The 24054-nt window shown below is 40.0% G+C and overlaps 1 protein-coding gene and 1 non-coding gene across 3 annotated transcripts in view; both read left to right on the plus strand.

Moving 5' to 3' along the window:
• LOC119655045 (protein vav) overlaps positions 1-21161 on the plus strand; it is a 109592-nt gene extending 88431 nt beyond the window's left edge. The window contains exons 4-14 of one of the 2 annotated variants that reach the window (XM_038060732.1): positions 5779-5884; positions 6410-6577; positions 6652-6855; positions 13914-14033; positions 14109-14225; positions 14302-14799; positions 15080-15207; positions 15328-15459; positions 20262-20414; positions 20471-20639; positions 20754-21161. In XM_038060732.1, the coding sequence (XP_037916660.1) occupies positions 5779-5884; positions 6410-6577; positions 6652-6855; positions 13914-14033; positions 14109-14225; positions 14302-14799; positions 15080-15207; positions 15328-15459; positions 20262-20414; positions 20471-20639; positions 20754-20813 (1855 nt within the window). In that variant the 3' untranslated portion in view covers positions 20814-21161. The remainder of the gene's footprint in view (positions 1-5778; positions 5885-6409; positions 6578-6651; positions 6856-13913; positions 14034-14108; positions 14226-14301; positions 14800-15079; positions 15208-15327; positions 15460-20261; positions 20415-20470; positions 20640-20753) is intronic. The other variant, XM_038060731.1, reaches the window with a different exon arrangement.
• On the plus strand, positions 615-686 carry Trnam-cau. Its single transcript has one exon. It is a non-coding gene; the product is annotated as a tRNA-Met (tRNA).
• Positions 21162-24054: the final 2893 nt, after the last annotated feature.

Below are 24054 nucleotides of genomic sequence, written 5' to 3' on the forward strand. Positions count from 1 at the left end.
GTATATATATATGTATATATATATACGTCCCCAAGCGAAGTACGAACCATGTAATTTTTTACGTTGGACTCTTTTTTGATTCTTTCTTGTTTATTCAGTATCTAAATGATGGTAATGCATAGTTTGAAAAATGTAAAGTTTGTTGCATTTTGTTATCAAAGGAATATATTACTGTTATCAATTATAATAACTAATAATATGTACTAAACTAGTTTTGTAATATTAGATGGAAGGCAATCATATTATTAAATATTTGCTGAAAAAATGAAGGTGAAGACAAGGTTTTGCATATTAGCTTGTACTTTTCTATCGGAATATATGATTATTTTAAAATAATTGCCACTAGAATTGCAAAACGTGCCATATTCGTAGCCAGGGGCAAAAAATGTCATCTCTAGAATTAATACGTATCTAATTGATTTTAAATGCTTTTCGAGGCCAAGAAATAAGTTTTTTTAAAATATAGATATCCAGGTATGTTACTCAGAAGCTGTATAATCAATTTTTGTCATTTTTTCATAAGTTTATGGAAACATCTCCGGCTGGTTTTTTCATCTGAATGACTCATCTGATTTCTTTTGGATAGTATCTCGGTCAAGCAACTACTTCCCCGCAGCAGAGTGGCGCAGTGGAAGCGTGCTGGGCCCATAACCCAGAGGTCCGTAGATCGAAACTACGCTCTGCTATGGTGAAAAATCTTTTTTGAAAGAAGGATATCTACAGTAGATACAGTAGAAATTTCGTCAAACAATAAGGAGGGGGTAATCGTGACTGAAAGACTGAAAGTCACGTTGATGTGAAAAATCATTTTCTGTTGTTGAAATGTGCATATGTATATCGGCACTAATCGTTTTGCTTGTTCTTCCAAATTGCGTAGTTGTTCATTTTTAAAGTAGGTATGTATTGATTCTGAACAAAGTCATCGAATTGAATATTGTTAAGATACAGCCTTACAGTTCCATCTAATTTGAATAATTAAAATTGAGATAGTATTGAAAATTAGACAGATCAATTACCTACAGGTAAAATGGCAAAGATAGAAAAACTGTTTGACTTAAGCCTTACCTGAAAAATGACAATGACCACTACTTCCGAAATTTGAAATAACTTGATTTCGGTTCTAATTGTCGGACTTGGTATCCTTTTTTGTAGACGGAATATAATATATATTATTATTATTATTATCACCCCAGTGCATTTGCCCCATTAACCGCAGATTTGGTGGATTTATAGGTTTTTGATTGCTGCTAGTTCAATACTTGATGAGATTGACTGTTATCTTATCAATCTCCAGCGATTTATTATTTCTCTTTTGCAAGCTTGGATTTCTTACATAGGAACTCAGGGAGAATCGTCCTATTTTTCTGGTTTTGATACTTTCGAGCCATATGCTACTTTAAATTAAGATTTTCTTTAAGTTAGCAAAGCAATCTTTCCTTAACCTTGCACCAAAAATAAAGTGACAAAGTGTGGTCATGGGCTAATATCCGCGTCTTAACTTTGAGTGTTCGGAGATTTTCGAGACCTTTCCTCTCCCTTTAATAATATCACCTCTAAGGCTGATTTGATGAGGATTTTTTAGCACATCCTTATTTTCCACCAGCAAATTACCCTTTTTCGCTCCGATCTGCATACCCAATTATTCATTCTGCCAAGGTCTTAATTTCACTTTCAACCTAATCCTGTCATTTTTTCTGAGGGATTCATCTTCCAAAGTCCAGGATGTGTTGTGATTATTATCTAAAATCTCCAAGAACCAATTTTCTTTTAACTTTGAACTTTTATAGACATCTGGTAATTCCCGAATTCTTTTATAAATGATCAATGTTTTATACATGCAAAGTCACTAAGAAGTTGGTTTTATTGTGGAGACTTGTCCCTTGTTGAATTTTTTTTATATGTAACTTTAGAGTACACTTCGCTTTGGGCAATGACTCAAACAATCTCCCCAGGTAATTATAAAATGTGTCTTTCCTTCCATCGCTTTTATTTTCCATTGAGTATGTAGGGTCAAAAACCATATTTTAGATTGAAGAAATAAAAACTTGTTGTTTCTTTTTCGTTGATGTGGGTATTTATTCTTGCAAATACCGATATTTCGGGAACCACTTGTTCCCTTCATCAGTGCTAACAAGTTGTTGTTAGCGCTGATGCTTCAACTTACCGGGAAATCCATTAAGACGATTTCCGCTATAGCGGGCCTTGGCTTGCTTGAGTTTGCCTAAATTTGCTGAGAATGCTAAATACTACTTAACGATAGGCCATTTCCTTCGATTACCCTCATATCGCAGAACCTCCTTCGATATCAATTCTGTATGTGAAAGAATGGAGCAAATCACGAGTAATATATTTCTCTATTTTAAGCATTATCTACTCTAGCTATTCGCTAGTATTTCCCGCCGTCTTGGGGGCGTAACCCAATTTTTCGTCCCCAATCAACTTTTTTTCTACTACATCACAATATACAAAACCATAGCATTTATATAGGGAACTAGGACGATCTGGCGGGCTTCGAATCATAGAGCCAGCCGTCCATTTCCTGATTCTAGCTAGAGCTAACCAACTGCAAAAGGAGGGTCGTCTCGCCTTTCTGCCCGGTAATGTGTATTAAAGGGTATGCCGGGTCTGGCGGCATGATCCACTATTAACCAACGTGATGCTCCAAGTGTCCGCATATATATTGTCCACAGTTAATAACTGAAACGTTACAATAACATCTTCATTTTATTTTATCGCTAATGATACCATACTTTTGCTTCGATATTTTAGCTTTAACTGAACTCTAGTACAGCAACTTTGAATTAAAAAATGGTTGCTAGTGAATTCAATATGTGGATTTAGAATTCTGTAGATCCTTGATAATCGCATGATCATTATCCTTGATATCATCATCATCATCAACGGGGCAACAATCGGTATCCGGTCTAGGCGTGCCTTAATAAGGAACTCTAGACATCCCGGTTTTGCGCCGAGGTCCACTAATTTGATATCCCTGAAAGCTGTCTGGCGTCTTGATCTACGCCATCGCTCCATCTTAGGCAGGATCTTCCTCGTCTTCTTTTTCTACCATTGATATTGTCCTTATAGACTTTCCGGGCTGGATCATCCTCATCCATACGGATTAAGTGACCCGCCCACCGTAACCTATTGAGCTGGATTTTATCCACAATCGGACGGTCATGGTATCGCTCATAGATTTCGTCATTGTGTAGGCTACGGAATCGTCCATCCTCGTGTAGGGGACCACAAATTCTTCGGAGGATTCTTCTCTCGAACGCGGCCAAAAGTTCGCAATTCTTCTTGCTAAGAACCCAAGTCCTCGAGGAATACATGAGGACTGGCAAGATCATAGTCTTGTACAGTAAGAACTTTGACCCTATGGTGAGACGTTTCGAGCGAAACAGTTTTTGTAAGCTGAAATAGGCTCTGTTGGCTGCCAACAACCGTGCGCGGAGTGCATCATCGTAGCTGTTATCGGCTTTTCGACCCTAGATAGGAGAAATTATCAACGGTCTCCAAGTTGTATTCTCCCATCTTTATTCTTTCCGTTTGACCAGTGCGGTTTGATGTTGTTGGGTGGTTGGTTTTCTGTGCTGACGTTGCCACCATATACTTTGTCTTGACTTCATTGATGTGCAGCCCAAGATCTCTCACCGCCTGCTCAGTCTGGATGAAGGCAGTTTGTACGTCTCGGGTCGTTCTTCCCATGATGTCGATATCGTGAGCATAGGCGGGTGGACTTAAAGAGGATCGCACCTCTTGCCTTTACCTCAGCATCACAGATCACTTTCTCGAGGGCCAGGTTAAAGAGGACGCATGATAGGGCATCCTCTTGTCGTAGACCGTTTTGGATGTCGAATGGTCTTGAGAGTGATCCTGCTGCTTTCATCTGGCCTCGCACATTGGTCAGGGTCAACCTAATCAGTCTTATCAATTTCCTCGGGATACCGCATTCTCTCATGGCCGTGTACAGTTTTACCCTGGCTATGCTATCATAGGCGGCTTTAAAGTCGATGAATAGATGGTGCAACTGTTGTCCATATTCCAACAGTTTTTCCATCGCTTGCCGCAGAGAGAAAATCTGATCTGTTGCTGATTTGCCTGGAGTGAAGCCTCTTTGGTATGGGCCGATGTTGTTCTGGGCGCATGGGGCTATCCGGCCTAGCAAGATAGTGGAGAATATCTTATAGATGGTAGATGCTGCACTGTGTGATATCTCCCTTCTTATGTACAGGACAGATAATGCCCCGTTGCCAATCGTCAGGCAATGATTCGTTGTCCCCCCTTGAGTACAAGTTGATGAACCACTTGGTGTAACTGGTCGCCTCCATATTTAACTAATTCGGCTGTAATTCCATCGGCTCCTGGCGACTTATGGTTGTTAAGCTGGTGGATTGCTCGGACTGTTTCTTATATGTTTGGTGGTGGCAGTATTTGTCCGTCGTCTTCAGTTGACGGGACGGGGACAACCTATCGCTCTAATATGCCCATTCCGTTGGAAATCAGATTTCCCTCTTTGTCTCGGCCGGGTGAGCATCGAGGCGTATAACGCTTCATTCTGGTGACTTGTTGGTAAAACTTGCGCGCCTAGTGCGGTTGTTCCCTGTACTTTTCTAGTTCACAGACTTGTTGTTTCTCCCAGGCTTCCTTTTTCCGCCTATGAAGTCACTTCTCCACTCGACGGAGTTCGTAATAAGTCTGTGCGCGTGCCCGCGTTCTTTGAGAATGGAACATTATTCGATATGCGTTTGTGGCCGTATCAATGATAACGTTTTTCAGATGGTTGTGAAGATCATTTGTTGATGCTTCATCTCCAGGTCCTCTGTTGACCGCGGTTATTGCGGCATCCATTTCCTTCTTATAGATGTCGTGGAGGGCTGTGTTGTGGTTGGCTTCAATGTTAACTCTCACCTGATTGTCAGAGGGGATTCCGGGTGGTGTTGTTATTCGAGCTTGGAACACCATGCCATGATTCATCTGGAATGGCCACAAAGCCTCAACGTAGGTTGTCTGGTACCACAGGAGGCAGGAACCTGAGAACATATGCTTCAGGAGATTTCCTAGAGCTTCGGCTCAGTTACTTCCGTTGGGCCTTCGTATGCGAGTTTCATTGTGATTATTGTTACGCCCATAGCGCGGGTAAGGCTCCTTTTCGACTGAATGGGTGGAGTTGCACTGTACAAATCGGGGGCAGTACCCCACCTTCTGGCGGAGGTGTTAGATTGATCTCGTAGGTATGAATGCTGGGTCTGCACTCAGCATAAAACAGTATCGCTGTAATTGATTAAATTAGTTTTTGCCTATACGGCAAGTATGGTAAACTGCCAGGACCTTCATCTCAAAACCCAGCCTTATGTGAATTTCCAATACAGTTCCTTGAATTTTTACCTGCGAAAATTTAAACCAGGTATGCCAGATGTTTTATAATCCAGAAGATGCAACAGCTATTTTTAGTATTTTTATTTTTCCCCATCATGAATAAAATGCTTTCGTCGGTCTATAAATTCTACAACATCCAACGCTTACGTAGAGTAGTTTGTTTCTATTTTAATTCTTCTTTCAGGACATTATATTGTAGTTCAATTTGCATGTTCCTATTCATGCTTTTTCTATTAAAAGAATTATTTTTCTTATTTTCTTTCCTTTTTATATATTTTTATGTTGATTGGTTGAATTGTTCATCCGTTTGTTCGTACGTTTCTCCATTCATCCATGTGTTCATTGACACAACATTAAAAATAAAAATGCCGAAAAAAACCTTAATTGAAATGGCAACAGAACCACCGACAACGCTGCATGCAATGGAAATGTCGAAGAGCATGATACTAAAGAAGAAGAGGTTTATCAAGATTTATGTGCAATTCAAAGAGCGAGTCGAACACAGGTATTGCTTTTTTATTGATCTTAATTTTTATGATTTCTAATAAATATTGTATTTTGGGGAAGCGCTATAAATTCTCATCTGTTTGGTATAGGAGGGAATAAATATAATTGAAATGAATGTGTTTTCTCCAATGATTATCCTCCTTTTAATGTAATTGAGTTTTAAAGTTTAAATTTAGCATCCCTGGTTCTATATAGAGTTCAATTTTATCACATTTAATGAAGCCATTTAGCTTGGATGCCATTCTTTTGATTCAAAAACAGTTTTTCGATCTAGGTTAAGTGCAAGCGTTGACTTCAAAAAGCGAAGATCTAAATATTTTCACTCTTTTTGCTGCTCACATTCTCGCCAATATATTGCAATCGCTATAGGCACAGATTTGCATTCATTTGAATAGTCTTCAATTTAAAATTCAAGTTTCAAGAAACCGTTCACCAATTTTTTGAATTCAACAGACCTTGCATAATTATGCCAACGTTGCTTTACGTTTATTTTAATATTCCTTCTTCCATTTCAATTATTCAGTTAACATCATCATCAGGCCTAGAACAACGAGACTATGTCATACGAGAGCTAATTGATACGGAATCGAATTACATAGACGTTTTAAAATCACTCCGGGAGAAGTTCATGATGCCTATGAAGTCCCATTTGAGTCGGGAGGAGATCAATATAATATTTCCTAAAATCAATGTACGTACGCATGTAGTAGCTAAAATATTCGATAAAATTGACTAACACAGATATTAACCTTTTGCTATTTTCAGGAATTAGCTGAAATTCATCCGCAATTCTTACTTAAGCTACGTGAAGCCGACCTCCCGCATACAAAGTTGAAACTGAGTCAAGTGTTTTTAGATTTTCAGGAGCCATTTCTCATTTATGGTGAATATTGTTCGAGTTTAAGTAATGCAACTGAAACGCTTATGGAACTCTGTAAAAAGAATTCTAGGATGGATCAATTAGTGCAGGTAATATCCATGAATTTCAGAAGAATATTTTTTCAATTTATCGTAAATTGTCTACATTTTATACCAGTTACATACTATTTCTCTGAAATCGCTTCACTAGGTTAGAAGGCATGATAAAAAATCTTCTCTCAATCAGCTCGCTCTAAGGTAGTGACTACGTCATCCTAGATGGCACATATAAATTCCTCCGTCTCAGTTAAGAGATCTTCAGCGTATGCTGAGGCCATCTGTTATCTGTTCGACTAACGAAGATTGTCGTCAATTACTGTTAAGTGCGATTTCCGAGGGTGATTTCCAAACTTTTGTTTCGTTCCATTTTTAAAGCTTTATTATTACAAGACAATGATCTTGCCAGTCCTCATGTATTCCTCGGAGACTTGGGTTCTTAGCAAAAAGAATTGCGAACTTTTGGCCGCGTTCGAGAGAAAAATCCTCCGAAGTAGCCTACATAACGGCGGTTGTGGATAAAATCCGGTTCAATAGGTTACAATGGGCTGGTCACTTAATCCGTATGGATGAGGATGATCCAGCCCGGAAAGTCTATAAGGGCAATATCTATGATTGAAAAAGAAGACTAGGCAGATCCTGCCTAACATGGAGCGATGGCGTAGGTCAGGACGCGAGACAGTTTTTAGGGATATCGAATTGGTGGACATCGGCGCAAAACCGGGATGTCTGGAGTTTCTTATTAAGGCAGGCCTAAACCGGATACCGGTTGTTACGCCGTTGATGATGATGAATTATTCCGTAATTTTAACAAATTTAAAAATAAAAAAATATCTTGGGAGACAACCGAAATTTCGCCAATTAAAAACATTTCTTTGTTTTGACTTAACTCAGATGAACGAAGTCTCAGTGCAAAGTCACTTGTGGCATTTCTGCAGCGACGAGAGCAAGGACGTTCTAAGGTCACTAGAGTGATTATTCCTCATTTTCAAAAATACATTTCTAAAGTAGGAAGAAATTCAAAATTCAATTATTTTGGGGTAGTTCCTTCAATTAATTCCCGAAAATAAGCTTTAATTTTTGGCTCGAAGAGCTGACCCCCTGAAGGGATAGCGAATATGTATAATCCAATTTTTATTCTTTCCGAGGGTTTAGTACGACTCCAGACGCAGGGATTTGATCAGCAGAGCATTTTTTAAATCACCAATTGAGCATAGGTTCCATGTAAAATCCTTGGATACTTATAGGAAGTCTGTTTCAGGCATCGTTTGAATGAGAAGGTAATCACTGCTATGTCTAGTATATAGCTCATGGTGAGCTTTACGGATTGCTTGGAATCGGCCCCTGTCTAAACTATGCGAAAAAAATAGATGGTTTTCAGTACCAACATACAAGTTAATGTTATCCAAGTATTATGTGTTATTTAATCTTCATTATCATGAGAAAGCTGCAGTTTCACATCATTCAGCTTGCATTAGCAGAATACGCACGAAAACATATATGGTAACTGGGGTACAAATTCGGGATACGAGACCGAGAAGTTGATGATCAGTTATCATAGTTATCGTACCGCCTATTGAAAGGCGCCATCAGCCAAATCTACATGTTGTCGGTGTCGATTCAAAGCAATGTGCTTTACCTCACCGCAACTTCTGCGAACCTTGTATTCTTGCTCCTTGTTCCTCGCTAATCAGTTTTAGGGCGACCCGCACTTTCTGCACTCTTTTTGGATTAGTCCTGCTACGATTGAATTCATTAGGTGAGAGGAGGAAGGGAGCTGTTAGTTCAAGAAACCCTTTACTATACGGTGCCTCTACCGTTCGAGCTCCGAACGTAATACGCAACATGACTCCACCTGCAATCGCTCCTCAGCATCTCTTTGTCAATGTTGTCTGGAGAGAGCTCCTCTGTGTTTATTTAAAGTTGCTGACGAAGCCCATTTCACCTTTCACTAGGCAAAAAGGTGTGTTCGGCGTCGTCCGCCACTCCATTGTAGAACGCACAATTAGAAGATCGTGCCTTCTCAATTTTGTGCAGGTAAGACTGAAAACCTCTATGTCCAATTAGAAATTGGGTAAGGAAATAGTCAATTTCATCATTATTTCGGTTTAGCGGCGGATCTAAATTGCCGATGAGCCGCACAGTCAATCTGCTAGGCGAGTTGTCACTCGATAAGTGTGTATTGATGTTCTTCACAGGCAAACACCTCTCCTAAGTCTTCGTGCCTATGGCACTAGATGGTTTTACGTTGCTTAGCGGGAAGGTGGTCTTTCAGGTAATCCTTCAATATTCGCAAGAGATAATTTGGCACGTTAGCGTTATGAAGACAACTAACTGCCGACATCGGCGACTATGTTCCTCGGCTCCATTAGCCGCATCCACGACTTCTATAACAGCTTCCACCGTGGAATTTATTGCTCTGAATCCGAACTGTCTTGGGGATAAGTCCACGGCAGCGCGGATTGCATTAGGGAATTTACTTCTGATGAGCTTTTCGAGCACTTTCCGGGTCGTATCAAGCGTATACAGCGACCGATATGCTGACGGAAGTTCAAGGTCTTCTTTTCCTTTGCTGATTAGCGCACCCTCGCCACCTTCTAGTGGCAAGGAAAAATGCTTTCCCTCATGCAAGCATTGGGCACCCTGAGTAGCAAGTCTGGTCGTTTGTGGAACATCAGTTTGTAAACTTCCACCGGGATATCATCAGGATCTGGCGCCTTCTTATCTTTCATTGTGAGAACTGCCTCTTCGGCTGTTTTCGGTTTTCGCGCGTCTTTCGTTGTTGTCCATGTTCGCCTCTAGAAGCAAATGCAGTTTTTCGTCCAGTTTCATCAGCACTTTGCTAACGTTCTTCAAGAGGAACGTTGCTAACCGCACACGCTTCACTACTGTCGCACACTTCCTGATGAGTCTTTCCTCTTCAGCTCTAATTAGGACAGTCGACTACGGTTCTATTCGGCTTGTGCCTGAATCCACTTATTCAGGGTTAGCGATTTTGTGTGGGTTTTTCTTCAGAACAGGAACACGGCAGGATAGTGAGGTTTCCGGTCCCGCTCCGGCAACCGCGTCATTTTGTTTCGGTGTCACATCGGGTGTCCCTACATCCAAACGCAGTCAACCCTTCCTGCTTTCCTGTTGATTTTTTGATTTGTTTTATCTTTGTTCTCCATGGAAACGGAGCGCTAGGAGTGATGCGGTCTACTTATACTGGTTAAGGGTACACTACCTGACCAGACTCCTGAAGGGACTGCCTCCTGATAGTCACTACCACCTTGGCAGAGCTAGGGCCACATCACTTCATCGACGTCGGCAGAGAACTTTCGACGGCTTGTTTTATTACAAAGCGTGTGCAACCATGCAAAAAGGGGTTGGTGTTGTTGCATTCCCAGCAGCCACAAAGAAACGGTTGCGCGTTGAACTTGTCAGCCGCATAAATTGAAAATGGAGCTCATTATGTTCGACTTCCACTAGAAGTACTCTTCGGATTACAGTATAAGTTACAGGATTTTTTTATATAGAGGTGAAAATCTTCAAATGCCTACCTATAGGGTTAATGGATGCTGAGAATGTCAGATGTTTACCTACTAATGCAACTGCTCGCGAAGATATAAATGAGAATTTCTCCATCCAGCTGGTAGATTAGACAGGAACGTTAACGGTGTTAACTTTAAATTAAGAAGTGAAAGGGACACTACACCACGGCTCTCAACCGTATAACACCCGGTGAATTTCTACCTGTTGTGGATGAAATTGTTAATCACCCTAACATCCGATCACGGGGTACTCTTCCAAAATTAAAATTGACGGTCTCTGCTGTTTCGCAGGTCACTTCCGCAGGAAGGTGCGTGATTTTGCAAGAAGTATAAAGTGTGAGTCCCAAACAGGACTGCGCAAATGAACACTACTGTTAACATGTGTAAGACACTACTACTATCTATTCACTTAGCCAGTCGCAATCGACGAGAAACACATCACGAACAATAATTCTTGAGAGACCAGCTTGATCCGCAAATAATTCACACTTCTTCTTAAATTTCTTCCGCTACATTTAAATATCCGTTTCACCGATCAAACTTTTTAATATGCCCATGCAAATGGAGGTGATGGGGATAGGATAAGGTAATTGACGGAAATTTACTGTTGAATTTTAAAGGAAGGATTAGAATTGGATATTTTAAAATTTGAATGGTACAATAAGATTGAAAGACGGGGTCAAGAAGAGAATAGAGATACTAGGATACGGGAAATGGGCAGGGAAGAAGACAATTGAATAGAATGTTTATTATATTTCGGAACAAGTCCATGAAATCCGTTAATCAATTGTGAGCCGAGAGATAAACAATCAATATAGTGTAGCCTCAATTTCTGAGATGCCTATGCCTGGCTCAGTATATAGCCTACAAGCGACTGCGGCTAACGATACTGGCGCCATGCCTAAGTCGCCACACACTATTCTAGTGCGACTATAAAACATTGCACCACCCCGACGATGTCCCAAGCCAAATTATCAATCGACTCCGAGGGGAACGTTCCCTACTTGGTATCGGCTGCGCCACGCGGCTCCGACGATCATCCTAGTGTCGCTTCGCCCTGCTGAACGTTGCCTCGCCATCGAAACAACTAGTCGTGTCGAGGCTAACGTACTTCACCACTTCCGACGCTAATCTGGGTTATATCACAAGCAAGGCCAACTCAACCTTTCGCATGTGTGAAGCTGGCAAAGTATGGTTCTCCAGACCGAATGATAGTAACATATCCCCATGACTTCGATGCTATCGCTCAAGCTTCTTTTTGACCACAAAGGGTCTTCCCGAAACCTTATTAGAGGTCTATGCATCGAAAAAATTTCCGGCCGTCCGCCTGGCTTGCCGAACTTGAATTATTTTTATAATTTAAGACTTTTATCAGCATTTCAACCTCGTGTCATTTTCATTACTGACATCTTGTTGGGTGACAGGATTTTTAGATTCTCATCAGATGCCGTCCCATATGCACTGCACGCCCTCAGCTCGATTGGTCGGTATGCGGAACTTACCCTTCTCTGGTTCGCTATGTTATCCAGTGTCCACGCCCAGACAGGAGCCGCGTATAGCAGGATGGTTTTCACCACCCCTGCGATAAGCACCCGGCGACTAGCTTTTGAACCCGCAATGTTTGGCATCATCCTTGCTAGAGATGAGCTAGCCTTGCTGCCTTTTCGCGCACTTAGTCCAGGTGCTCCTTGAAGCTCAACTTGGTATCGATCATTAACCGCATGATCGATTTTGAAACGACTTCGCGATTACCAACCCGGATTTTGTCAGTGCTGTTCTTCCTGCGTTTGGTAATAAGGACCGTTTCCGTCTTATCTTTCGCCAAGCCCAGTTTCACTATTAGGAGTCATGTTTTTATGGCACGAATGGTTTCGCTTGCATACAGTTCCACTTTCTGGTGGTATTTCGCAACTACTATCGTCGTCAGGTCGCCTGCAAAACCAATCAACGTTGCCTTCTTTGTCACACGAAGGTCGTGTATTCCGTCATACATTATGTTTCACAGCAGGGGCCTCAATACGGATCTTTGGGGAAGACCTACTGTCACAACCTATTTCTTCGGCCCGTCGTAGATCTCGTACTAACCAAGTCTCTCTGAGAGGTAACTTTCGTTTATGCGAGCTAATGTCGGCCTTGGTTACGACGATCTTCCAAACCCCTTTTTGTTTAAAACTCGTCAGTCCACCTCAATTCATCTTTCCATTATTCGATGAGGACCGTTTTCCTAGCCTGTGGAAAGAGGCTCTCATCAGTCCCATTCACAACACTGGCAATCATGTTCTTGCTGCGAGTTACTATCCAATTTCGCTCCTCTCGTCCTATTTCAAAATCTTAGAAAGCGGCTGGTTAGTCACTCAATTTGGCCACCCCATAGCGAAAGAGCAATACGGCTTTGTTAATTATAGGTTCACTGCCTCCAGAAGTCCAAATTTGCGGCAGCAAATGTATACTATATACACTGACTTTGCTAAAGATGTGAGATACTTTTGTGTAAACTTTCGTCTCTAAGCGTTCCTATATCACTTGTTTCTTGGCTTGCCTTTTACTTTCCCAACCAATCTCGCCGCGTCTCTTCTGATGGTTGCTGGTGTTTCTTAAAAGCAAAACTTTCCTTGGATGGATTCCGCCTCCCTTTCTGAACGTATCTTTCGCGGGGCTCGAACTTTGTTTCCACTCCCCGATTCCTAGGCTTTGCCGAAGTTATAACGCTTGGTCCCTTAAACTTCTCTTCTTTCATTAGTTTTAAACATAGGTTGAGGTTCTTGCTTTCTCCTCCTTCTGAGGGTAATAAGTTACTGAAGTTTACTCTGTTTATTGTTTGTCAACAATCAATCAATGAATAGATACATTATTGAAGGTGAAAATATTAGAAATTTCCGCCCAATAAAGGCATTCCGACTTTCTCCCTGTTGTTATCCCTCCGGCCCCATCGTGAAGTATTACTTCGCGAGGGAACTCTAGTGCTCTCTAATATTTGGACTTTATCTTATATCGCCCCCCTTGCGACATTTACCACGATTTGATTTCAGCGTCTCATTAATGAAGTTGTGATGTTGTATGTCAATATTTAAGGCGTTCGTTAACCACTTCATCCCCCCTAAGGACCTTAACAGTGGGGCATGACTGGCTTCGGGCCGAGTGCAAAGGTGCATTCAGGACAGCCGGGCGAAGGGAAATAAATACATTTCCGGTTCATTCCTTTTTTTTTGTTAAGTGTCATCTATTCCGTCCTTTTTTAAATTGTTATACTTACCACCTAATTCCTATTAGCCTATTTCTACGCCTTTGTTTCTTAGAAGAATGCGGAGTATCTCTCGATGGTTAACTTTTTCATAAACGCTATTATCCCAGTCAGAATTAGGGATTTCTCCGTTCAAAGGGTTCAAATTTCCTAATAAAATGATTTTAAACAAATCATTTATCTCTTTAGATTTAAGTCCTAAATATCAAAAGAGATACCATCAAGTAGGACTAATTGTTATTAAGAAGATGAAATAATAACGCAATTTGCTAAATGTTCCGTTTTTCCGCAAATTTTCTTCTTTTTCCGGTTTTAATCTGAATCTTTTCATCTTTTAGCAATGCGAAAAAGAGTACAACGTAGGCAAACTCCAGTTAAGAGATATTTTATCTGTGCCAATGCAAAGGATACTCAAATATCATTTGCTACTCGATAAATTAGTTAAGGAGACTTCAACAGTGAGTTTCATTATTTCCTATTTCTTTTGTTGGTCAATATTTATAACAAAATTGCTATGACATTCACATCTACAGCATCATGAGGACTATCGGGGCCTCGAACGTGCCAAAGACGCAATGATTGATGTTGCAAAATACATTAACGAAGTCAAACGAGACTCGGATCATTTAGTTATTATTCAAAAAGTTAAGGTGAGTTAAAGAGATTTTTCCTTGCTACGAATCGTTTAAAGCTAAATTAATTTCATTGTTTTCTCCCTATTTCCAGGATAGCATAGTAGACCTTCAACTACCTAACGGCAACGATCTTCAACAATACGGACATTTACTGCTGGATGGCGAGCTTCACATAAAAGCTCACGAAGATCAAAAAACCAAACAACGTTATGCATTTATCTTTGAAAAAATCATGATATTAGTAAAACCATTAAATGGAAAATCAAACGATGTTCAATATACATTTCGGGAATCTCACAATTTGGCTGAATACCGTGTAGAGAATGGTCACTCGCGACGTACATTGGGGCGTGACTCGCGTTTTAAATATCCCCTGATTTTAGCACGAAAATCTCAAAAGGCAGCTTTTACTTTATATCTGAAAACCGAACCGGAACGTGATAAATGGCGAAAGGCATTGAATGAAGCCATGGAGAATTTAGATCCACCTGGATGTAGGAATACAGATCATAAATTCGAAATACATACATTTACTGTGCCAATACGTTGTCAACATTGTACAAAGTATCTTAAAGGAAGAATACATCAGGTTGGTGTTGTGTAATTTATATTTCATTCGTAGATATTGTGTTGGTCTTTTGATTTGACCCTCATTTGAATAATTCAAAGAGAAATTTCCATTCGGGTGTTATTGAAATGCAAATTTGATCAGAAAATGGTTTTTACCTTTCTGGGGGCGATTCTGTATGAATTTATGTTTCATCTAGTCTGAATCCTTTCTCACTTATTTGGGTTATGCTAATAGTATTCGCCTTTAACACGAAACGAGTCAAATATAATCGAATAATTAATTTCCTTTCCTGTAACAGGGCTACCGTTGTAAAGTCTGTGATATTGCTGTAGATAAAGGATGTATTTCATCGACAGGACGCTGTAGGCCTAATTCCGTTAGTTTACCTCCGCCCGTTTGTGATAGACAGCTCTCAGAATTTTATTGGTACGTATATTATTCGGATAACCGCCTGTGTGTTTGTTTTTAAAGTGGAAACATATGTTGTGTACAAATAACTGCAAAGTAAATAATAATTGGAATTGATTAAAATTTGTAATTTCGCAGGTTCGCAGGCACAATGGATCGTGAAACGGCAGCTGCTAAATTAGAAAATCGTAAAATAGGAACATATTTATTGCGCGTTAGACCCCAGGGTGCATCGAATCCTAATGAAACAATGTACGCGCTTAGTTTGAAGTAAGTATCTTTTTTTTTATTTAATTTTTGTTGTGATAGTTTGAATTTCCTGGGAGCCAATTTTTCGGGGATCTCCAAATAAATAAATGTGGCTATGAGAAAATCCTTTCTGGTGGCAAATTAAGTGTAATATTTGTATAAGCAGTTCAACGTGTTGCAATCATTTTCTCCCAATATTATACTACATGGTGCAGAGATTCCATATTTGATGTGATGTTTAGGAGCCTTATTCCTGCTATATTTTTAAGTAACAACTTTGGAAAACGAAAACTTCACAAATGAAACTTTAGGGAAATTATCCCACCAAGAAATGTATTGAATTGAGCTTTGAACTGCATAACTGGAGGAGGACTTTCTGAAATTTGGATGGAACATCTGAAAGAAATGATCTTTTAAAATCAATTGCGGAGTAGGATCTGCCTTTCCAATCTTCTGCATTATGGCAATCCCGGGCTAAGAATGTCTCTCAGTAAGAAGTGGGCAAAGTTTAGCCCTGGATCAAGTTATTGTAAGCGCCATTGAAAACAGGATGAGCGAAGAGTGACTGCAATCGGAATGAATAGCAAGTCGATCTTTTTCCAAAGTATAATAATGGCTCTTGGGTATCAAATGTTATGTTAACGGTGCGATGGCCCAGTTCCGGCATCTCAATCTCGTTACCCTAGGTTTGATTCATGGTTCATCATGGATGTTTGGATTCGTCTTTGCACTGTCTCCCTACTTCAGATCTACCGTTTTTCTTGTTCTTTAGTCTTTGTCCTGTTCAGTAGCAGTGTCAGCTTGTGACAATCGTTTGTATCATTTTTCTTGTTCCCAGGCTTGATGTAAGTAGAGTCGAGAGGCTCTCAAATCATCATACTCAGACCAATCTTAGCAAATTAATTCTCGTTAGTGCTAATTTTATCACCATACCTTCACTATGGAGGTCGGCGCAATCCTATATCGCTCATTGTCTTTGATAGTCGGCCACTACTCAGAACCATAGAAGGCAATAATGCATCGATCACAAAGAACTTTAGTTGTGGAACTATCGCAGCGATAAAGTGATGATAATGAAATTAAAGCCGTCTCTTTAAAAACCGGATAGGGTAGAAAAATTATAATACGGAAAAGAGACTGTGTGGATGTCCTATGTTCTATAAAGGAATGAACATGGAGACTACCCTAGAAATAAATGAATGAAGGATGGATTGGTGGAATTGCAGGCAAGAATTTCTGGGATTGCTTGGAGTAAGCATATAGAGCACTCCAGCACCCATTCTTGTATTCTGATAAGTCTTCCGAACGAAAAGTTGAACTGTTTTTGAAATATGTGCTGACACGGTTGTTAAGGGGTTTCTTGGATCATTCTTAATCAGATTGATGACTGCGGCATAAAATTACGGATAACAAAGAGCTATCAGTTACGAAATCAGAGTTGCAGTTAACTATGAAAATTTGCGACTCAAAATCGCTTAGGTCCGCTCGCTTTTAAATTTAGCGCTTTTGAGTTGATCTTGCCAATTTGGTACACTGGAAACGTTTGATTATTTTTTTCATTGATTTAGGTGTTGAGAATTTTTCAGCGAATTTGCAGGGTCAATGATGCTACGGTAGACTTTGGATTTACCATGTTTGTTGCCGTGTTGATGCGCTTATTCATTTCGCCATCAGCTGACGGCACCGACGCAAAGTAATTAAAGCGCTCAGGATTGAACTTATTGATCTCATTGACGCTGGTCGTCAAACCCCCTACTTTCTGAGATTAGGCGTAGGACGTAAAACAAGATCAGTTTTGTCGCAAGACATAATTTGCATTGAGCAGCGTGTAGGGCATTGGATATTATGCATGGCGATGTCGTGTTAGTGAAGAAGATTAAGGGGGGTGATTCATTTAGAGATAAGGAGCGTTTAGATCTCCCAATCATACGTCGTATTCTCATTTTTGAATCTCCATATTTTTCTGTGAAGTAAGATAGTAAGTAGCACTCCTTCTCTTGTGGCGATCTTGTGTCGAATTCATGTTAACTGCACCCGGAAGATGCCGTCATGTTTTATGAATTGGTTTAAGTTTAAAAAGTGGCTCCGAGATCCTGGACCATAATGAGGAACATCTTAACAGTCAGTGCTAGGCGTCAACGGAGACTTCCGATGCAGATGCAACTGACTTTCTATGATGAACTTATTTTTATTGTGATCATGATGGGTGATCTACATACGTATGTGGGCTCTGATAATATCTTGCTTGGACATGTGATGGGGAAACGTAGTCTTGGGAAGTGTAATGAGAATGGTGAGAGGTTTGTGATTTTCTGCATTTTTCCATCGCCTCTCTTTCAACCGCATCGCTATCTGCTTTAGGTTAAGAGTCCTATTCTGCATATGCATAAAAAGGGCGACGCTAACATCGATTTCAAAACATGTCATAATTTGATGGTCACTTCGCTTCACTTGCTTGTTTTATCCTCATCTACTTGCAGGGGTGCAGAATTTAATTGCCAAGTTCAATACCGGTTGCTTTCACCATCTGTTTCTTTTCGACTGGTTGCCAGAGAATTTGAACAGCGCACCTGAGAATATTTATGAATGTGACAAAAGAGGATTGGCGTTGGTCATGAAAGTAGAAGTTGGCGCAAATAATCATCCGGTGAAATTCTATCTCCCGTGGTTAGTAATGGTAACTTGCGAAAACAGATCATTTCGTCCAACAAAGTTCTCAAGCGGGCTAAAGCCGTCGTGCTTAACGGCCTCCGAGCAAAATTGTTCCTGCTGCTGCTTGCTCTTATCCAAAAATCGTAGGAGTCCGTCATCTTTCTCGGTAAGCGAAAAAGGGTATGATGATTCAGATTGCGAAAAAAGGCATATGTATTGAGTGTGATAGTTGAAGAGTTATTGCATGCTCTTTGACACTGCAAGAATAGTAGCTAAAATTATTCCGGAATGCGCTAAAGAATGATTTCCATTCTAAATCTTCCTAGTCTGATCACATCAATAACTTTCGGATAATTTTGGAACAGTATTCGAATTCAATTTGCCGACTTTAAACAGGCTTTCGATATCGTGAACAGGAAACGTGTCCGGAACGCATCATACAGGGCAACATATGACGACGCAAAATGTTGTCAGTCTGACTGGTCTTAGCACTCTTACTGTCTGCATTAATAGGCAGTTCATCGAAGGCTACTATCAATTTTTATATCTTTGTACAGTTGTTTTTGTCCATGGTGGCACTGAACTCAATGTTACTCGAGACATTAAGAGCTTCATTGTTTTTTCAAAGATTTGGAAATGCAGATGCCTCAACAACAACATCATCAGTTGAGGTTGTTCCGCACCAACGGTTTCTTTGTGTTGCTTATAAGAGAGTAGTGCTTTCCGTTGCCACTGTTATTCATAAGCTTCAAGCCTTCTTCGGCACTTGTCTCCGCTGTGTCATTGGGGAACTTTACCATGACACAATCTCGAATAAAGAACTGCTGAAGCTGGATACCCGGAAATGTTTCATAGTATTCAAGATGACTATGGCTTCTATTTTCGTTCAGCTCAACCTCAGGAATAACAATTATCGCAGATTTGATGGTTTCCTCTGTGATTTATAGAAACGTCTTGAAAACAACCCAAGCGCTTTAAAGTCATATTTGTTCCGAGCGGGGAATATTTTCCACTTCTAATTGCAACGAATATTCCGGCTGTATAGCCCGAGGCTTTGATGTCATCGAATCCTTTGGAGTCAATGTTAATCATAATATAAATAGATAGCATGAATTTATGTAACGTAGTGACGATCCAGTAGTAGTATTCTATGTAGATGTATCTAAACCGGTGACTGTTTATAAATCAATGATTCGAATAGGAACACGAACTTTATCATTTCAATACTAGGAAACTTTATCACTATGGATTCCTAGTTATACTGTACCTGTTGAAAATGAAGTCGTAATACTCCAGTTATCGACGATTGTCACTTGATGTCCCTACATTTCGCACCAGGCTGCTGTGTCTGCAGTCATCTGTCGCGCTTTCAACCATGCTTTCAACATTGTTATGTGTGCTATTTAGAAATTGTTCCTTCAAGTGCTGACCCCTAGTTTCTTTTGAGTCCTCAAACCCGAAAATCTTAAAAAGCTGATTAGCGACAGTGTTTGCGCCATTCAAGATTTCAGGGAGCAATTTCTTATCCTCTCGGTGGCCTTTCGTACAGAGTAATCAATCTCCATTCTGTACTGAGTGTAGTATCATCTCTAACACCTAAAAAATCTGCCGCAGCTACAGGGTAAGGCCTTCAAGTTGAAATGAGTAAATTTCTACCTATGGAATTTGTAAGGAGCTCTACCTACCATATTAATACTTGTCTTGGATCTTAGGCTCTCTGAGAATTACCCCACTTCACATGGTAACAGATCGCCTCCGGTGAAATTTTCATTTGGCGAGTGCCATTTCATTCCCTTCCGGGCTCGGGTCTGATCAGTCTACTTGGGTAGAAAGAAGTTCGAAAATTTATTAGATTTTTTTCCACTTTTTGTTAATTGAATTTTCATATTACAAATAATCGAATCCTTTTACTGCACATTCAGGAAAATACAGAAACTTTTGACAGTCTAGGTTAAACGAAATAAATGTGGAGTAGACCGTTGACGGCTAAGTGTTAAGTTATTACTAATAGGGGTTTGCAGCAAAGAGCGTTCCTTAACCCGTTTATGGCAAAATAAAGGACGTAATTTTGTTCCATAGTTTCAATTATGCTTTCAGGAGAATTGAGGCTAAATTTAGTGGAAGCACTTCATTACCGCTTCTTAATTCTTATATTTAATTTTCTCTTGCAGAACTGACGATCGTGTGATAAAACATATGAAAATTAATCAAAAACGTGATTCCGAAAGTGTAGTTTACTGTCTTTCAACGCGAAGGCATTTTAGGACAATTGTAGAATTAGTCTCTTATTACGAGAGGAATGACCTAGGTGAAAATTTTGCTGGGTAAATTGAACTTATTTTTTGAAAAAACAATTATTCACATGGTTCCATTACTTTAGTCTAACACAAACTCTAAAATGGCCTTACCGGGAAGTCATTGCAACCGCAATATATGATTTTGAACCGAAAGGCAACAACCAGCTACCATTGCGGCAAGGATGTCAAATTATTGTTATTGGAAAGGATGGAGATAGCAAGGGATGGTGGCGAGGGAGAAGCGGCGATTTGGTGAGTACAAAACGATTTTTATATGTCGTCGACTACAAGTCCCTTTTCCTATTTGTTTGCTTTGCTTGAATTTTGTGGAACTCTTGAGAAATAATTGTACACATTTCCTTGCAGGTTGGCTATTTTCCTAAGGAATATGTTTTCGAGCATGTACAAAACAACGAGCACCTATGATATTATAATTACATTGTCTACATAAACAGCAACAATAGTGTTCCAAGCGACCATCAACGGTATCGTGATAGTAATGGCCATAGCTATCCACAGCAGCAGAACAATTTCAGCAACACGAGCAGTAGTAGCAACAGCAACACTAGTTAAGTATAAAATAGAAGCACGTGGGGAAAAAGAAGAAAATAACAACCGATTAGGCTAGTTCAAGAAGTTGTCATGTGGTTGTTGAATTTGATGTTCACGGGACTTTGCCACGAATTAAGTTTAAAGGTGAGATTACTTTTTCTTTCTAAATTGATGGCAAAACATAATTTTCTTCTGGTAAATACATATGCCAGTAATATCGAAGGTTAAGTTTTTCCCTTTTGTGGCTTCCAATCTGACTTATGCTTATACCTTGGCTTCCAATCTGATTTATGCATATGTCGAACCACTCAGATCTGCTGTTAGCCGTTAAATCTAACTCATATCTTTTTTGACTACATTATGCTATGGGTTTGATATGAAATCTTCGAGCTCGACATGTTTTCTGAAAGTAATACACCAAAGTTAGTCACTTGGCGACTAAGTTCCATCATAGATGGGTTCTTTGAGTCTACCACAATATATTTTTCACAGTAATCTTGGATACTACGAGGCTTTCAACAACCTGTTCAGAAAGAATTATGGATGTCCTTTTCAAATGGGGCAACGGTCTTTGTTTCTTCCAGTGGCAGGGAGAATTTGTGTTGTGTCGTCCACCTGTTACGTCTGTTGCATGGGACGTGAAGTGACTACGGCTGCAGTGTCACTGGCGCACTGAGCAAGATGTAATTCACCAGGCAAATGAGACACAATCGGAAGAACGGAAGAAATTAAAATAAAAGAAAGGAAAGTAAAGAAGAAAGCGATAATACGAAAAAAGAATTAAAGACGGGGAAATAATTTTTTCGACTCTATGAATTCCGAAGCAACCATTCGACCGAATATCACCTAATCAAGGAATAAGAACTGGCTGTATCCTGCCTGAACGTAGATTCAATATCAAAATGTGATCTATTTAGTAAATTGAGACAGGGGAAACCTTGTTCTGGAACGTAACTCTTGATACTTATATAAATGAAGCGGTTAAGTCAATCTTCAATGTGGACTGTAGTAAAGTCCCGCTTTCGTTGAGCTAGAACGTTTCTCATCTGAAGATCCACCGTATTACGATTTCCAGCATGCATTGCATTTGTTTTATGGGGCATGAAGGTACAACGTCACCAGCAGAGCCATCAATATTCGACTCATGAAATGCCTGCAGTTCATGTTGGTGTACATCGACGTCATTATTTGAGGTGTTAGTTTGAATCTGTCTGAGGCTGGCAAAACCAGAAGTGATCTTTCGAAATTCTCTGATCGATTTTTTGATACGAATCATTTTTTGCCGCAGTGCGAGTGTGTTCACTCATTGAAGAGGTGGACCGTCTATTGTCAAAAGTTCTTTAGTTTATGTTGCTGTTTACGTTTAGCCCAACATTTTCTGCTTCTACGACAGTTGGCCAATTTTGTGTTCCATGTCATGCAGTTTATGTACTAAGCGTCCTGTATCGATTTGATGGATCTTAGAAGTTTCCGGATTTCGCCTTCATTCCCCTCTTCATTAATAGCTGCTTCTTAATGATTTGATTTCTTAGAAGAAAGATGTTACATTTTCTCCTTTGGTAGTGGATTTATCCAAATTTGTGCTATCACAAAAAATACACGTTGTTTCTTATATGAAGTAGTACTTACATGGCAACATGTTCGATTTGATGTTCATCCCGGCTATTTAGTTTGCGGAGACTGTGTGGATTTTCAAGAAGCCCAGTCAGAAGATCAATTCTGGTTTCTTATGGCAGTTTCGTGCCTTTGGCCTTGATGTGATATCTTCTGTAGTGTCCCATTCAGGGCGCTATAAACATTTTTCTTCTCATCTGTACTGGCATCCATAACTTTGTACCACTGACAAGCAACGATATTTTATTTCAAATTCGGCAGTGATAAGTTTCTGTGACACCGGTGATCATTCGATGAACGAGTGGTGTATTTTACTGTTAATGAACATATTACATTACATATTACATACATACATACATATTACATATTACATTACATATGTAGGTTTAGTTAGCCTCAATATGGATACCTGCACAAGCAGTTTCTGCGTAGTAAATAGCATACCGAAAGTCACACACAGTGGAAACGCCTGTGTTTGTCAATACAAGCCTCTCGAACTTTCAATAAGCGCAAACGATATCAACTACTGATGCCTGTATACCATATAATTTGCCCCTGGTGTGTTTTCTTACACAAATAAGGACCATGTTTATCTCCGTCAACAACATTGCATCGGAACGGCGCAGAGTTTTCATTTCACGGTGTGATTGGTGGTCCTTTCCACGGCTGTGGCAGCATCACATCGAGAATATTTTCTGCAAGCTCCATCGCGGAAAACTCAATCGGACTCATGAAACTCAGTGGAAATAAACGTGGTGGTGTAACGATGTAACTCGTTACGCTTTATTCACAGTGTCCAGAAACACCCTATGTACCAGTACTAAGAGTGTCTGCCATTGAATCAGCTGACGTTGCTAGCCAGATTAATTTCTGCGACATTTGGCATGGATGTGAAATGTGTGAAATTTACCGTGTCAAACCTATTAAGCGAAGCTCTGGTATGAGACTCATTGTTGGTACTGATGATTGATATCCCAACACAAGTGGTGGCTTTGCTCACATCCTTCACGTGGAATGTGCACGGTAGTTTCGCTTTCAAATTATCTCGGGCTGAAGTAACTTTCTAAAAGTTTAAAAAGTCATTAATGTAGATTGCGATAACTAGGTACCGTGACGGTAGTACCTTTTCTTCAGGTTTAACGACAGTAAGGCTGTCTGAACTCATACATTATTTTGTGCAACTTGCAAACTCTGCTTAATCTGTCGTCATATCCATCGGGTTGCAAAGTGTATATGTCTTCGTCCAATATATCCACGAAATACACCGTCACCACGTCCGTTTTATTGCCAATGCAATCAACAGTCTAATGGAACTGTACCGAAAAACCTGAAAGAATGCGTTGGCGCAGTCGTCATCGAATTTCTGCTACCAGTCGATTTTTGTATCGGCCAAAGTACTATCCTCGGCAAAGTTTCGCTTGAAAATTCACTTTATTGTTACAGGGCTTCTGTCCTGCAGGGAAAATCCACCAATATTCAAGCTAAGTGAGTGCGCCGACTT

This window comes from Hermetia illucens, chromosome 4 (assembly GCF_905115235.1).
Source record: "Hermetia illucens chromosome 4, iHerIll2.2.curated.20191125, whole genome shotgun sequence".
Lineage (NCBI taxonomy): Eukaryota > Metazoa > Arthropoda > Insecta > Diptera > Stratiomyidae > Hermetia > Hermetia illucens.